Source organism: Schistocerca americana, chromosome 1, assembly GCF_021461395.2.
Source record: "Schistocerca americana isolate TAMUIC-IGC-003095 chromosome 1, iqSchAmer2.1, whole genome shotgun sequence".
Taxonomy (NCBI): domain Eukaryota; kingdom Metazoa; phylum Arthropoda; class Insecta; order Orthoptera; family Acrididae; genus Schistocerca; species Schistocerca americana.
In genome coordinates, this window is record NC_060119.1 from 429,218,384 (window position 1) to 429,235,101 (window position 16,718).

Here is a 16,718-nt window from a genome sequence, read left to right on the forward strand (position 1 = left end):
ACAACATCTCACCGAGCTCTCGACCGGTACTTTATCTGCTGCAAGAGGGACGTCTTTAGAAGGTACCCGGTAAGAGCCCTCTACACAATTTTCGCGATGTGCGACGGCTTTGCACATCTCCAGCCACAACTATCGCGTGTGCAGTTTGTTTGTTACAGCAGACACCGGGGCATGAACTTGTTACCACAAGGGAAGTGTTGTACAACAAAAACATAAATTGCAAGTACTTTGCGTTCGCACCACGTGCAGCTGTGTAACATGACCCCTACGAAGGAAAGGATGTGGTAAGACTGAAGAGAAACCCCCAGGCGGCTGCAATTGCACGATGCCGCCTTAGGAGCTGTCGATGCGGACGGAGCGTCTGAGGCCCCGCCGATAACTAACTACGACACCAAACTTCCGTCACTGTTTCCGCGCACCAGTAATTACTTCATCAAAAGCTCCGATTCGCGAATTCCACAGGCAGCGGCGCTCGTAAGAATAATTAACAGACAGCAAAATTTGAGGAGAGTCACAATATCGCAGACGGCGACGCGGTGTCTCCGCGAGTCGCGACGAACGACAAACAAACGGAACTTGTGCGGCAGGCCGTCTTAATTAATGCCGCGGCGGTTTCCGGACTTTGCTTGCACCGGCGTCTCTCCCGCGGGCAAGGAGGGGAGCGACGCCAGCAAACAGCGCAATTCCAGGACGTCTGCTGCACACGGCCAACTGTAGCTGGTGACGCAAAAATTCTCCCGCGCATACCCGAACTACAGGTGCGCATCCACGAGGGAGTTTACGTCGTCCAAAGACAAAAACTTAGACATTATTAACCGAATGACATCGCAGTTGCGTCCGCTATTATAACTCCAACAAAACTTCAACACGATCATTAGAGACTTATTTCTGTTGCAAAAAGAGGTCATAATCTATAAAGTAGTGGAGATCAGTATAAAGGCAGGTTTCCACGAAAGTAAGAGTACAATGTCGGAAGCAGACATGTATCACAATGTCGGAAGCACATATGTATCGAATATACTATCAAGGTCTTTCCGGGCGGGAAGGAGCGCCTGGTCCCCGGCACGAATCCGCACGGCGGATTTGTGTCAAGGTCCGTTGAACCGGCCACTCTGTGGATGGTTTTTAGGCCGTTTCCCATTTGCCTCGGCGAATGCGGGCTGGTTCCCCTTATTCCGCCTCAGTTACACTACGTCGGCGATTGCTGCGCAAACAAGTCCTCCACGTACGCGTACACCACCATTACTCTACCACGCAAACATAGGGGTTACACTCGTCTGGTGTGAGACGTTGCCTGGGGGGTCTACCGGGGGCCGAACCGCACAATAACCCTGGGTTCGGTGTGGGGCGGCGGAGGGGTGAAGTGGACTGCGGTAGTCGTCGTAGGGTTGCGGACCACTGCGGCTGCGGCGGGGACGGAGCCTCTCCGTCGTATCTAGGTCCCCGGTTAACATACAGTACAATACTATGAAGGTAGTAGGTACAAGTTAGACATACACAGTCATAATAGAATACCAAAGTTTCTTTCATAACACGAACAAGAAAATAAGAAGTTTGAATTTCTTGTACGGAAATTGTTATAAAGGCACTCATTGTCCTGTTAAGTTATTGCATTGTTAGTACTTTCTCTAAGCTCTGTTCTTCCTAATTACCTCAAAAATTCTCTTCGGCATCGATTTTGTTAAGGTTGTAGTTCTTGCGGTCAAATTGTCGCCCACTCTTCTCGTATCGCTCTTTCGGCGCACATGCGGCCTCTAATTGCCATCCATTGCGATAGACACGCCTTGCAAGTATTCCACAAATCTTTTCCATGGGGATCAAATCCGAGCAGAGTGCCAGACATCGATATCTTTAGGTCCTCATGCGTTCTAATCAATTCTGTCTCTAGCATCTCTATATCTACATCTACATACATACTCCGCAATCCACCATACGGTGCGTGGCGGAGGGTACCTCGTACCACAACTAGCATCTTCTCTCCCTGTTCCACTCCCAAACAGAACGAGGAAAAAATGACTGCCTATATGCCTCTGTACGAGCCCTAATCCATCTTATCTTATCTTTGTGGTCTTTCCGCGAAATGTAAGTTGGCGGCAGTAAAACTGTACTGCAGTCAACCTCAAATGCTGGTTCTCTAAATTTCCTCAGTAGCGATTCACGAAAAGAACGCCTCCTTGTCTCTAGAGACTCCCACCCGAGTTCCTGAAGCATTTTCGTAACACTCGCGTGATGATCAAACCTACCAGTAACAAATTATCTCAGTGTACATAGAACTCATTCAACTGTTCATCCAGACAACGCGTGATTCATCCGCAGTGCTGAAGGCTGCCCAAATCATAACACTTCCACCACCAAAATTTCTTCTCATTCTTACCCGCCTCTCCGTTCTGAGATCACGTCAAAAACATTGAAATCCATCCTGCTCATCTAAGTTAAACTTCTTCTCATCATTGTAGATCACTTTGTCCCATTATGAAGTCCACGACATGTATTTCAGCAAACTTCAGTCTAGCCTGTTTATGTTTCGATGTTAATGCGGGTTTCCGCTGTCGTTTCTTGAATGCAACATGCTCGTCATGTGACAAAATTGTATTACACGTCTGGTAGTTACTGGGAACGGTAAATCACCAACAATTTGAGAAGAATGACTGTTTGTGGCCACTGCTTTGCGCAAAAGTAGCCCTTTCTATGCCTCAGATAATTTTCTACTTTGTCCGTATTTCCAGTTCTGTCTACATGGTAAGCCCAATGTGCTTGAACTATTCACCTTCTTAGTAACGGAAATGATCGTATGGCATTGTTGGCCGGGAGGCCCCATGCGGGGCAGTTCGGCCGCCGTATTGTAAATCCTCTTTAGTTGACGCCACTTCGGCGACTTAGGGATCAATGATGATGAAAATAATGATGATGATGATGATGATGATGATGATGGACACACAACACCCAGTCCCCTGCCAGGAATCGAACCCGGGCCCCCTTGCGTGGTAGGCGGAAACGCTACCGTTACGCTACAGAGGCGGACACCTTCTTAGTAATTTGATGATTAGAGTGTCCCATTTTTGCTTTTTCATCACTTCGCAACTATTCTCAGCGTGGAATGATCACAATCGTGGTTTATGTACGAAACATTCACCGTCACCAGTGGTGTCTGCTTCCAATCTGTAGTAAAGGCACGTACGCACACACTAACAGCGCACTGAACCGACTGCCTTTATACCAAGTTCCACCCTCTACCGCCTGAATCGTCGATGTCTTGCTGTATACTGTACTACTGACATCAAATGCGATGCCATTTGACTGCATTTATTGGAATAACGGATTTCGTACTACTGCGTATAGATTGTGCACGACTATTTCAAACGGCAATGTTAATTTTCCTGAAAATATCCATGCCTTTATACCAATTTCTACACTATCCACTAAAATACAGAGGTGCTACCTAAACTTTTTGCCTTTGGTGTGTTGTAAACATACTGTATTTGTGTTACTCTGTAAATCTACGGATAGTATGTGTATGTACTGATACCTGTATACATTATTTTGTATTATAATGTATTTATACTGGATTAATGCCGTTAGGGAAAGTTATGGAAAGCAATATCATTGGCAGAGCGCGAAGGGGCTTACTTAGTTGACAGATGCAAGTGTGAGCACACGCAAGTGGCGTGTACTGTCTGGCCTGTGTGAGGCACAGCTGTTACTATCAAAGAACCAAGAGCATGACGAATGTGGGCAGAAGTAAGAAGCACCAATTTGATCAAGATCCCTGCCCCACAATTTGTCATCGCCAATGAAGGGGTGCCCGCAATATTACGCGGAGAATAACAATATGAATAACTCCATCACTGCTGAGTTAACTATCGAAAGACGAGGCAGTTTTGAACATAAATGGATCGTTCTCTCCTACAACTTCATATCTGATCTGTTTTGGTACTGAAGTCTAGCTCTTCCCCCTCCTTTCTCTATTGGTTTGACTCATTCCTTTGATTACATTACCTAGAAACCTATTATGTCGAGAGAGGTGGCCAGTCTCTTCTTTTCCTTACTGTTGAAAGCAGTGATCCTTTATCGTCTATTCATCTAGGAGGTTCTTCATTTGTGAGATTTGCTGTCCACAAGTTTTCCATTCTCCTCCAGCACCATGTTTCAGATATCTCCAGATCTCTCTTGTCGTATGCGGGATTTCCTCGGTCCTCATCATCTCATCCTCATCATCATCATTCGTGACAGTGGCTCGATTAGACTGTGTAACAAAAATTGGACCGTGTAAAACTTGGGACTTTGTACGGGCGCTGATGACCGCGTAGTTGAGCGCCGCACGAACCAAACTTCATCACCATCACCATCTCGTCGTACGCGCCAACAGTCCAGGTTTCAGAGACGCACAAGGCAAAGTTTCGGGTAATCTCTCAATAAATCTCTTTTTGGTTTCCACATTTAGGTTGCTTGATGTAAACTTTGTCTTGTAATACGCTACATTTGCGATTCTGCTCTTTATGTTGGTTAAACGTTTGCCATACGAGAGGCCTTTACTTCCTAAGTAGTTATAAGTTTCTGAGTAGTGTATCACTGACTCCAACGTCTACTGCGGTATGTTGGTGGCTGCATACCATGCTTCTTGTCGTCTTTGTGTTAATTTGGATTTTATACACGATCATTCTTGAGACAGAAGTATAACATGCTTACCTTATATAACAACCAACATTAGCAGCCTACAGTTTACTATTAAATGCGGAGCTGTTTTCAGTGAACAAGAAGTATCGCCTTTGACAGGACTCAGACGTCCAATACTGTGGTGTTACTGGGATTATATGCAGAGTGTACATAGCCCAAAAAGCGTACGTCGACAAGGTACTCACCTCGAGGGTGGTGAAGACGATCTTCTCGATGGAGGAGAAGTAGCGCTCCCACAGCACCTGCGTCTGCTGCCGCAGCGCCAGCACCTTCGTCGCGGGCACTGACCGAACTATGTCCGGAACCTGCAAGCACAATACATCCTTCCTCAGGCAAACGCCCACTAGCATTTAAGGACTCTAGAACATAAACACAAATTATTATCTGAGTTGTAGCCTTTCACGGCCGCTGTTTACTCAGTTACAATTTATGCACTGAGAAGCTGTCGTAGATACATGAAACTGTTCCCCGTCGTTTCGTCTCCGGCAGCAGGGAAATCTTCGGAGGTGCAGTTTGTTCTTTACTCACTTGATATCCTGCGAACCGTGCATGAAGGGCAACAGGCAGGTTCCATATGGTTAGATTTTCGGAAAGCGTTTGACTCGGTGTCCCACTGTAGACTGGTAATGAATGTACAAGGAATAAGTTCCCAGACACGTGAGTGGCTCTAAGTGGCTCTTAAATAATAGAAACACAGAATATAATACTACAGAATAGAATAGATTACATTATCCTCGGCGGCGAGTGATCATTAGAGATAAGGGTACCGTCAGGAGTCCCCCACGGAAGTATGATAGTCTCGGTCTTATTCTCTGTGTACATACAAATCTGATGGACAAGGTAAGCAGTAATCTGCGTCTTTTTCCTGATGACGCTGTCGTGTAAGCGAAAGTATCGTCGTCCAGTGACCGTTGGAGGATATGACTGACTAAATTTGTAGTTCGTTTGATGAATGGAAGCTTGCTCTAAATGTAGAAAAATGTAGGTTTATGAATATTAGTAGGGAATAAGTCCTGTAATGATCCAATACAGTATTAGTGGTTTGCTGATTCACAGAGCCATTTCGATTAAATACCTAGTAACGTTGCAAAGCGATATGAAATGGAACGAGCATGTAAGGACGATAGTAGGGGAAGGTGAACGGCCTATTTCGGTTTACTGCCAAATTTTAGGAATGTATGGTTCATTTGTAAAGAAGGTCGCGCATAGAACACTGCTTCGCCGCCACGCGGGGTAGTCGCGCGGTCTATGGGCGCTGTGCACGGTCCGCGAGGCTCCCCCCCCCCCCCCCCCCCCCCTTCCCCACCAGTCGGAGGTTCGAGTCCTCTCTCGGGCATGGACGTGTGTGTTGTCTTTAGCGTAACTTAGTTTACGTTAGATTAAGTAGTGTGTAAGCCTAGAGACCGATGACCTCAGCAGTTTGGTTCAAAAAATGGTTCAAATGGCTCTGAGCACTATGGGACTTAACATCTGAGTCCCCTAGAACTTAGAGCTACTTAAACCTAACTAATCTAAGGACATCACCCACATCCATGCCCGAGGCAGGATTCGAACCTGCGACCGTAGCGGTCGCGCGGTTCGAGATTGTAGCGCCTAGAACCGCTCGGCCACTTCGGCCGGCGCAGTTTGGTCCCATAGGAACTTACCACCACTGGTTCGCCCGCTCCGTAAATCAGGACACAAAGGAATCAAAGACATTAGCTGCCGGTAGGCAGCGCTGACCAGGTCATCCGGACACAGTGGCCACCACAATCGGACGGACTACCCTAGTACGCTTCCCGTCAGACCCACATTCTCAAATTATACCGCACACTACTGATGTTGTCCCCCGGGTAAATTTGCCTCATTACTTGCGGCATCCCCGAGCTTGGTGTGCGTCTACACTGAAGGGATCATTGGCCGTCAGCCCCGTAATTGTATATGCGGTGTCAGTTCTTTCAGACACGTCCGAAAGAACAGGCACTACATACGCTGATCAGCTACAAAGTTATGACCATTGACCTACTATCGATATAAACCCGTCCAGGCGATATCAGCGTCACCTGGCGAGGAATGACTACTAGCCAGACACACGCACAGTGCATTTAGTATCAGCGAGAGTGCTGTCCGTGTGTAGAATTGGGAAGGGCGGTATCTGTCTGAGTTTGACCGAGGACAGGTTGTGACAACCCGGAGTTTAAGCACGAGCGTCTCGGAAATAGCACGACTTGTCGGGCGTTCGAGGAGTGCCGTGGTGAATGTCTTCAACACGAGGCGAAACCGAGGTGAAATCACGTCCGGACGTCGTGTGTTTGGGCGGCCACGTCTAATTACAGAAGTCGGACGTCACTGGGGAGTCCAGTCTCGAGAAAAAAAAATTAATAAACAATACTTGTCAGATCAAGTGAAAGGAGACTGCGCCAAGAGCCACAAGCCCTGATGCTAAAGGAAGCTTTCCAGTATACGTAAAGTGGTAACATCGAGAGGAAACCTGTAAGAGAAATCAAACATTAAAGTGTTTTCGTGTCGAAGGAGCCAGCTGATGGAAATATCCCAAAAGGCTATTATAGAAGGTCAGCCTCGACTTAGAACGGTATATAAGCAAGAGATTCTGAGAGAGGAAGCAGAAAGAGAGAGAGAGGAGGCAGAGAGAGAGAGAGAGAGAGAGAGGAGGCAGAGAGAGAGAGAGAGAGAGAGAGAGAGCAGTAGTGGCCGCTTTGAGAAGACACCGTGTAGCTACGCCAGTCAGCAGCAGCAGAAGAAGAAGAATGCAGAAGTAATGTTTTCAGCGAGAAGTCGGTGATCAGACCTGGTGACACGCACATCAACTGCAAGATAAGAAATCGTTATCTATTCTGAAGAATAGCTTTGAACATAGACGACCTGTCTTTGTCTCGTGGAATAGATAGCATTTGTAGTTTCATTTAAGGAATAGTAATTGTCTCTTGTAAGATTAGGCGAGTGGCCTGTTAATAAGAATAAATTGAGTCGGACATTTATTAGAGAAGGGGTTAGGAACTGGCACCTCTTTTATAAGTTATCAAAGAGATAATAAATAAATTACTTAAATAAATACTGAACTCTTCAGCATACCCATCCTGCCATTAATCCTAAAAGATGACCACTGAAACCAATAACCACAGTTCCACCTCGGAGAGCTTTCTCCCTCTAATCTCCGACAACAAAGGTGGACAACCCAACAACCCTCAGATTGTCGTCAACGTTCCGATTGCACTAAAAAAACTGTGCTGGGACGCGACAGCTAACATCAGACTACAATGCAGGGCAGAGTACAAGCATGTCTCAACACACAGTGCAACGAACAGTCCTTAACGACGGGCCTCCGCAGACGATAACCAATGCATTTGCCAATGTTAACACCACATCGGCAACTACGACTGAAACGGGCACGTGATCATCGGCACTGGAGATTGTCGCAGTGGCAGAGCGTATCATGGTCTGAGGAATCCCGTTACCTTCTTCACCATGCCGATGGGAGGGCGCGAATCCGTCGTCTTCCAGGGGAACGGCTCCTTGACGTCTGTACTGTGGGAGACAAGCTAGTGCGGGCTCCATTATGGTCTGGGAAACATTTACGTGGGCATCCATGGGTCCAGTGTAGCTCATGCAAGACACCATGATGGGCAAGGAGTATCATATATTGGTTATAGACCACGTAACATCCCTTCATGACAATTATGTTTCCCGACGGCAGCGGCATTATTCAGCAAGACAATGCGACATGTCAGAAGGCCAACAGTGTGATGGAGTGGTTCGAGGAAGACAGTGGCGAGTTCCAATCGATGTGCTAGCCATCCAACTCGCCACATCTGTGCCCGATCGAACACATATGGAGCGTAATTGGACATGCCGTCAGAGCTCATCACCCCCTCCCCGGAATTTGCGGGAATTAGGTGACCTGTGTGTATAGGTGAGGAGCTAACTTCCTCCAGCGTCCTACCAAGCCCTCACTGCTTCCATGACACGATTTGTCGCCGCTGTTATCCGTGCCAGAGGTGGCCGAACCGGCTTTTACATAGGTGGTCATAATGTTCTGGTTGATCCGTGAACTCAGAAGGGAATCCCCTGAAAGGCAGACGACTTTCTTTCCATGAAATACTACTGAGAAAATTTAGAGAACCGGCATTTGCAGCTGAGTGTAGCACGATCTACTGCCGGCGCCACTGCACTTTTCGCGTAAGGACCGCGAAGACTTAAGTGAAATTTGCGCTCGTATGGGGACCACCTCCATGCAACATGCTGTGGATTGTGGAGTATGTGTGTATGCATTAACATGCACATGTAAAACGGCAGCTGCATTGCATTAGTGGTACGTTTCTTTTAATTATATAAGTACTGGTACAATGATTAATAAAACGATATTTATGTAACCTCTACAGTTAAAATTAATATAGGACGAATCTCGATTTCGCAGCTGGTAATTCTGTGTGCATCGCCAGATATGACGGATTAAAATCAAAATGAACACTATTTGTGCAGAGCACACGGAGCTGGGAAAGGTCTCTCACGGAGTATGAATCGATGGTCGAGACTGCTTTTTGCGATCAGAATGGCAGCCGCGTCGTCCTGCACTTGGCATAACAACGGCCGACTTTATTGCCAAATGGCCGTGGCGTCGGCGGACGAGTAAGAGCAGATTACAACTTCGGCGGATCTCGGGCCGGCAGTACGAGCGCTCAGCGACAGTGTATGCGGCGCATTACGCACCGTGGTCGCGGTCGGCCCGCCAAAGACCGCGGCCGGATTTGCGAGCCTAACGAATGCCATTCACGAGTCGCGCGGAATGCGATTAAGTGTAGCCGGGCAAGAGTGGAGGAGGAGGGTAGGGGGAGGGGGTGCGCAGCAAGGCAGGCGGGTTGACTGTACAGGGCGGGGGCGGCGCGTATCCCCCGCGTATCTCACGATTCGTTCGGTGAAACGATCCGACGGTTTCCGCTCGTCGTGCCAGTTTAATCAACGTTAAAACGGGACGCTGCCGGCCCCGCCGCATCACAGCCGAACAAAAAGTTTCGAAGCGTGCCGGATTTACTGTTGCCGGAATGTGGACGGCGGTTTTGACATTTCAGCGTCACTTCCAAATGGAGCACAGCATTCCAGCTACGAGTATAGACAGATATGTTCCCCGACAAAAAGAAATTGGAGGAAGGAAAATCAGGGTTTGACTTCTCGTTAACGAGAGGGTGTAAGAGACACACGGCATGCTCGGGTAGGGGTCGGTGGGGGAAGGATATTAACCCTCCTGATATTCTACTCAGTCGATGAAGGAAAACGACGGAGAAGCTAACTCTGGATGGTCAAATGGCGACTTGAAAATATGTCCTCCCAACCATACGTGCAGCGCCAATGAGGTCGCTGACAAAAAATAAAAAGAGGCAAGGGAGGAAAGAATACTGGTGTCTTAATGTTCCGACGGTGTCTGGGCCATTCATTAGGCACAGAGGATAAGACGGCTGAATAGACTTGCCGACCTGGGCATTTCCGACCCTACTAGAGGTGCCACAGGGGCCGTGGCACATTTTGCACCGTGACATTTCCGACCAGGGCCTCCACCACTGCTGATTTATGCTAGTCGTTCACCAGCAGGGCTTGTGCTGTCACCGCCAGTCTGACAGTGCCCTCCTCGACAGTCTTCGCTTCCGTGCAGCTTCGTAGGCTACTTGAGTTCTGTGCACTGCGAGCAATGGAGATTACTGCAACAACGAAAGGGAAGCCGTTTCTTCTCATCGATGCTGATCTCTAGCGAGTGCACATGAAAAGAAAAAAAAATGTGGCGAATATAGGAACTGGTTTGCAGTCACAGACGGGACGAACATCGCTCTAGTCTGCGGCGTAAGAACGGGGATCTAAACTATTCCTGCTGCTCGCCGGGGCCAGTCCCAGTACGGTGTTTACTGGTTTCGTTTAAATGTTTGCTGGTACACGTCTACTTTCCTCTACGTAAAGACTGTGTCTCCATCTGATAAGGGCACCACCTGGCAATCGGATGTTTGTAATTTTTAGGTTTCTCGTGCATCAGTCTGCAAAAACGGAACGCTTATAGTGTTGCTTCGTTCTCTGTTTGTCTGTCCAACTGTTCAAAACTCTTCTCTCAGAAACAGCTGGACGTATCACGCTCAAACTTGTGTCACTTATTAAAGTCAATGGTCCATTGAAGGTATATAAATTTTAAGCTTCTAAGTCAGTTCAATAAAAAGATACTGCCATTTATGCCACATGTTCTTGATACTCGAAAACACACTCATTAAAACCTATAGGTACTTCCTGTGCACACAGAGTCCTGAAATTTAGCAAGAAGCAACGTTTTACACTAGAGATAAAGGAAAAAATTGAAAATTATTAATGTGTGATCGTATCACTTGAAAAAATATTTTTTCTCATATTTTATCCATCTGTCTGTCTGTCCTCCTGTCAAGACCAGTTTTCCACAGGAGCAAATTAATATACCACGTTCAAATTTGTGTCACATACTAATATCTGTGGTTTTTGGCGCGTAAAAAATTTAATTTCCTAAGTCAACGCAACAGAAAAATTCGATCATTGATGCTGCATGTTTTGATACTTGCAAACTCTCTCATAAAAACCTATTAGGTGCTTCCCGTTCTAATAAAGCCAAATGATTTATTAAATACTCTCTCTCTACATATATAAACTGAAGACCCCAGCTCGCTTCTTCTTGTGTCTCCAGACTAGTCTGAGGAACTACTGCATATTATTGATAAGGTCTTGGAATTTCAGTGATCAATAACTTGCCGGTATTGATATCAACGACAGCAAGAAATCCTTGAGATCCTCGTAATTAAATTTGTACGGAACCCTCAGTGCGAGGCTTCTAGTAGCACTTGGCCTTTTTTTTTTTTCACTGAAGAGCCAAAGAAACTGGTTGTTGTTGTTGTTGTTGTTATTGTTGTGGTCTTCAGTCCTGAGACTGGTTTGATGCAGCTCTCCATGCTACTCTATCCTGTGCAAGCTTCTTCATCTCCCAGTACTTACTGCAACCTACATCCTTCTGAATCTGCTTACTGTATTCATCTCTTGGTCTCCCTCTACGATTTTTACCCTCCACGCTGCCCTCCAATGCTAAATTTGCGATCCCTTGATGCCTCAAAACATGTCCTACCAACCGATCCCTTCTTCTAGTAAAGTTGTGCCACAAACTTCTCTTCTCCCCAATCCTATTCAATACCTCCTCATTAGTTACGTGATCTACCCACCTTATCTTCAGCATTCTTCTGTAGCACCACATTTCGAAAGCTTCTATTCTCTTCTTGTCCAAACTATTTATCGTCCATGTTTCACTTCCATACATGGCTACACTCCATAAAAATACTTTCAGAAACGACTTCCTGACACTTAAATCTATACTCGATGTTAACAAATTTCTCTTCTTCAGAAACGATTTCCTTGCCATTGCCAGTCTACATTTTATATCCTCTCTACTTCGACCATCATCAGTTATTTTACTCCCTAAATAGCAAAACTCCTTTACTACTTTAAGTGTCTCATTTCCTAATCTAATTCCCTCAGGATCACCCGATTTAATTTGACTACATTCCATTATCCTCATTTTGCTTTTGTTGATGTTCATCTTATATCCGCCTTTCAAGACACTGTCGATTCCGTTCAACTGCTCTTCCAAGTCCTTTGCTGTCTCTGTCAAAATTACAATGTCATCGGCGAACCTCAAAGTTTTTACTTCTTCTCCATGAATTTTAATACCTACTCCGAATTTTTCTTTTGTTTCCTTTACTGCTTGCTCAATATACAGATTGAATAACATCGGGGAGAGGCTACAACCCTGTCTCACTCCTTTCCCAACCACTGCTTCCCTTTCATGCCCCTCAACTCTTAGAACTGCCATCTGGTTTCTGTACAAATTGTAAATAGCCTTTCGCTCCCTGTATTTTACCCCTGCCACCTTCAGAATTTGAAAGAGAGTATTCCAGTTAACATTGTCAAAAGCTTTCTCTAAGTCTACAAATGCTAGAAACGTAGGTTTGTCTTTTCTTAATCTTTCTTCTAAGATAAGTCGTAAGGTTAGTATTGCCTCACGTGTTCCAACATTTCTACGGAATCCAAACTGATCTTCCCCGAGGTCCGCTTCTACCAGTTTTTCCATTCGTCTGTAAAGAATTCGCGTTAGTATTTTGCAGCTGTGACTTATTAAACTGATAGTTCGGTAATTTTCACATCTGTCAACACCTGCTTTCTTTGGGATTGGAATTATTATATTCTTCTTGAAGTCTGAGGGTATTTCGCCTGTCTCATACATCTTACTCACCAGATGGTAGAGTTTTGTCATGACTGGCTCTCCCAAGGCCATCAGTAGTTCTAATGGAATGTTGTCTACTCCCGGGGCCTTGTTTTGACTCAGGTCTTTCAGTGCTCTGTCAAACTCTTCACGCAGTATCATATCTCCCATTTCATCTTCATCTACATCCTCTTCCGTTTCCATAATATTGTCCTCAAGTACATCGCCCTTGTATAAACCCTCTATATACTCCTTCCACCTTTCTGCTTTCCCTTCTTTGCTTAGAACTGGGTTGCCATCTGAGGTCTTGATATTCATACAAGTGGTTCTCTTCTCTCCAAAGGTCTCTTTAATTTTCCTGTAGGCAGTATCTATCTTACCCCTAGTGAGACAAGCCTCTACATCCTTACATTTGTCCTCTAGCCATCCCTGCTTAGCCATTTTGCACTTCCTGTCGATCTCATTTTTGAGGCGTTTGTATTCCTTTTTGCCTGCTTCATTTACTGCATTTTTATATTTTCTCCTTTCATCAATTAAATTCAATATTTCTTCTGTTACCCAAGGATTTCTATTAGCCCTCGTCTTTTTACCTACTTGATCCTCTGCTGCCTTCACTACTTCATCCCTCAGAGCTACCCATTCTTCTTCTACTGTATTTATTTCCCCCATTCCTGTCAATTGTTCCCTTATGCTCTCCCTGAAACTCTGTACAACCTCTGGTTTAGTCAGTTTATCCGGGTCCCATCTCCTTAAATTCCCACCTTTTTGCAGTTTCTTCAGTTTCAATCTGCAGTTCATAACCAATAGATTGTGGTCAGAATCCACATCTGCCCCTGGAAATGTCTTACCATTATATAATCTATCTGATACCTTTTAGTATCTCCAGGATTCTTCCAGGTATACAACCTTCTTTTATGATTCTTGAACCAAGTGTTAGCTATGATTAAGTTATGCTCTGTGCAAAATTCTACAAGAAACTGGTACACGTCCATAATATCGTGTCGGACACCCGCGAGCACGCAGAAGTGCTGCAATACGTTATGGCGTGAACTCGACTAATGTCTGAAGTAGTGTCGGAGAGAACTGACACCATGAATACTGCGGGGCTGTCCATAAATCCGTAGCCGCGCGGGATTAGCCGGGCGGTCTGAGGCGCTACAGTCAGACTGTGCGGCTGATCCCGGCGGAGGTTCGAGTCCTCCCTCGGGCATGGGTGCGTGTGCGTGTGTGTGTGTGTGTGTGTGTTTGTCCTTAGGATAATTTAGGTTAAGTAGTGTGTAAGCTTAGGGACTGATGACCTTTGCTGTTAGTCCCATAAGATTTCACACACATTTGAACATTTTTTTAAATATAAATCAGTAAGAGTACAAGAGGGTGGAGTTCTCTTCAGAACAGCACGTTGCAAGGCATCCCAGATATGCTCAATAACGTTCATGTCTGGGGAGTTTGGTAGCCAGCGGAGGTGTTTCAGAAGAGCATTTCTGGAAGTGTGTGGTGTCGCACTGTCCACCTGGAATTGCCCAAGCGATGTAAGTCATCAGACAGGATGGTTGCGTATGTGTCATCTGTCAGAGCCGTATCTAGACGTATGAAGGGTCCCATATCACTCCAGGTGCACACATGCAACCCCATTCCAAAGCCTCCACCAGCCTGAATGGTCCCCTGCTGACATGCAGGGTCCATGGATTCATAGATTGTCTGCATACCCGTACACGTCCGTCGCTGGATACAATCTGAAACGAGACTCGTTTGACCAGGAAACATGTTTCCTGTCATCAACACTCCAACGTCGGTGTTGACGGGCCCATGTAAGGCGTAAAGCTTCGTGCCGTGCAGTCATCAAGGGTACACGAGTGGGCCTTCGGCTCCTAAAGCCCATATCAATGATGTTTCGTTTAACAGAGCTAGGGGAAATAAAGTTAATTGTGGGGTGTTATTACCGGCCACCAGGTTCCACCGTGACAGTTCTAGAATCATTCAAAGGGAGTCTATTTTCTGTATTGCAGAAGTACCCGGATCATGCTATATTGGTCGGAGGCGACTTCAGCCTACCTAGTATGACTGGGATGTCTATGGATTCATTACAGGTGATACAGACAAGCCGTTGTGTGAATTACTTTTGAACACACTATCCGACAACTGTCTTGAGCAGCTAAATCGCCATCCAACGCGTAATGGAAATATTTTTGATCTGGTAGCCACGAACAGATCAGACCTCATCGACGGTGTCAGTGTTGAGACAGGGATTAGTGATCATGATGATGTCATTACGACTATGGTTACGAAAGTCAAAAAGTCGGTCAAGAAGGCTAGGAGAGTATTCTTGCTAGAAAGAGCAGATAAGCAGTTGTTAGCATCCCACTTAGTAAATGAATCGACTTCATTTACTTCCGGTACGATGGACCTGGAAAAATTATGGCCAAATTTCACACACATTGTAAATCACCCATTGAACAAGTATGTGCCGAAAAAGTGGGTTACGGATGGAAAAGATCCACCGTGGTTTAACAGCGCAATTCGGAGAATGCTCAGGAAGCAAAGGCAGTTGCACTCGCGGTACAAGAAAGATCGGGAGAATGAGGACAGGCAAAAGTTAGTAGAAATTCGTGCTGCTGTAAAAAGAGCGATGCGTGAAGAATTCAACCACTACAACCGTCATACCTTAGCAAAAGATCTTGCTGAAAACCCAAGGAAATTCTGGTCTTACGTAAAATCGGTAAGCGGGTCGAAGGCTTCCATCCAGTCACTCACTGATCAGTCTGGCCTGGCAACGGAAGACAGCAAAACGAAAGCTGACATTTTAAATTTAGCATTTGAGAAATATTTCACGCAGGAGGATCGTACAAACACAGCGCCGTTTGAGTCTCGTACAGATTCCTGTATGGACGACATAGTGATGGACATCCCTGGGGTTGTGAAGCAACTGAATGGGTTGAAAATAAATAAATCGCCAGGTCCTGATGGGATTCCAATTCGGTTTTATAGAGAGTACTCTACTGCATTGGCTCCTTACTTAGCTTGCATTTATCGCGAATCTCTTGCCCAGTGTAAAGTCCCGAGCGACTGAAAAAAAGCGCAGGTGACGCCTGCATATAAGAAGGGTAGAAGGACGGATCCTCAAAATTACAGACCAATATCCTTAACATCGGTTTGTTAAAGGATTCTCGAACATATTCTCAGTTCGAATATAATGAATTTCCTTGAGACAGAGAAGTTGCTGTCCATGCATCAGCATGGCTTTAGAAAGCATCGCTCCTGCGAAACGCAACTCGCCCTTTTTTCACATGATACCTTGGGAACCATGGATAAAGGGTATCAGACGGATGCCACATTCCTTGACTTCCGGAAACCGTTTGACTCGGTGCGCCATTGCAGACTCCTAACAAAGGTACGAGCATATGGGTTTGGTTCCCAAGTATGTGAGTGGCTCGAAGACTTCTTAAGTAATAGAACCCAGTACGTTGTCCTCGATGGTGAGTGTTCAACAGAGGTGAGGGTATCATCTGGAGTACCCCAGGGAAGTGTGGTAGATCCGCTGTTGTTTTCTATCTGCATAAATGATCTTTTGGATAGAGTGGGTAGCAATGTGCGGCTGTTTGCTGATGATGCTGTGGTGTACGGGAAGGTGTCGTCGTTGAGTGACTGTAGGAGGATACAAGATGACTTGGACAAGATTTATGATTGGTGTAAAGAATGGCAGCTAACTCAAAATATAGATAAATGTAAATTAATGCAGATGAATACGAAAAAGAATCCCTTAATGTTTGAATACTCCATTAGTAGCGTAGCCCTTGAC

At 45.8% G+C, this 16,718-nt stretch overlaps 1 protein-coding gene across 1 annotated transcript in view; it reads right to left on the bottom strand.

Moving 5' to 3' along the window:
• The window catches only part of LOC124557856 (exostosin-1), a 296,909-nt gene that overhangs the window by 127,729 nt on the left and 152,462 nt on the right, over positions 1-16,718 (bottom strand). Inside the window, exon 3 of the mRNA XM_047130899.1 lies at positions 4,860-4,979. Within this exon, the coding sequence (XP_046986855.1) occupies positions 4,860-4,979 (120 nt within the window). The remainder of the gene's footprint in view (positions 1-4,859; positions 4,980-16,718) is intronic.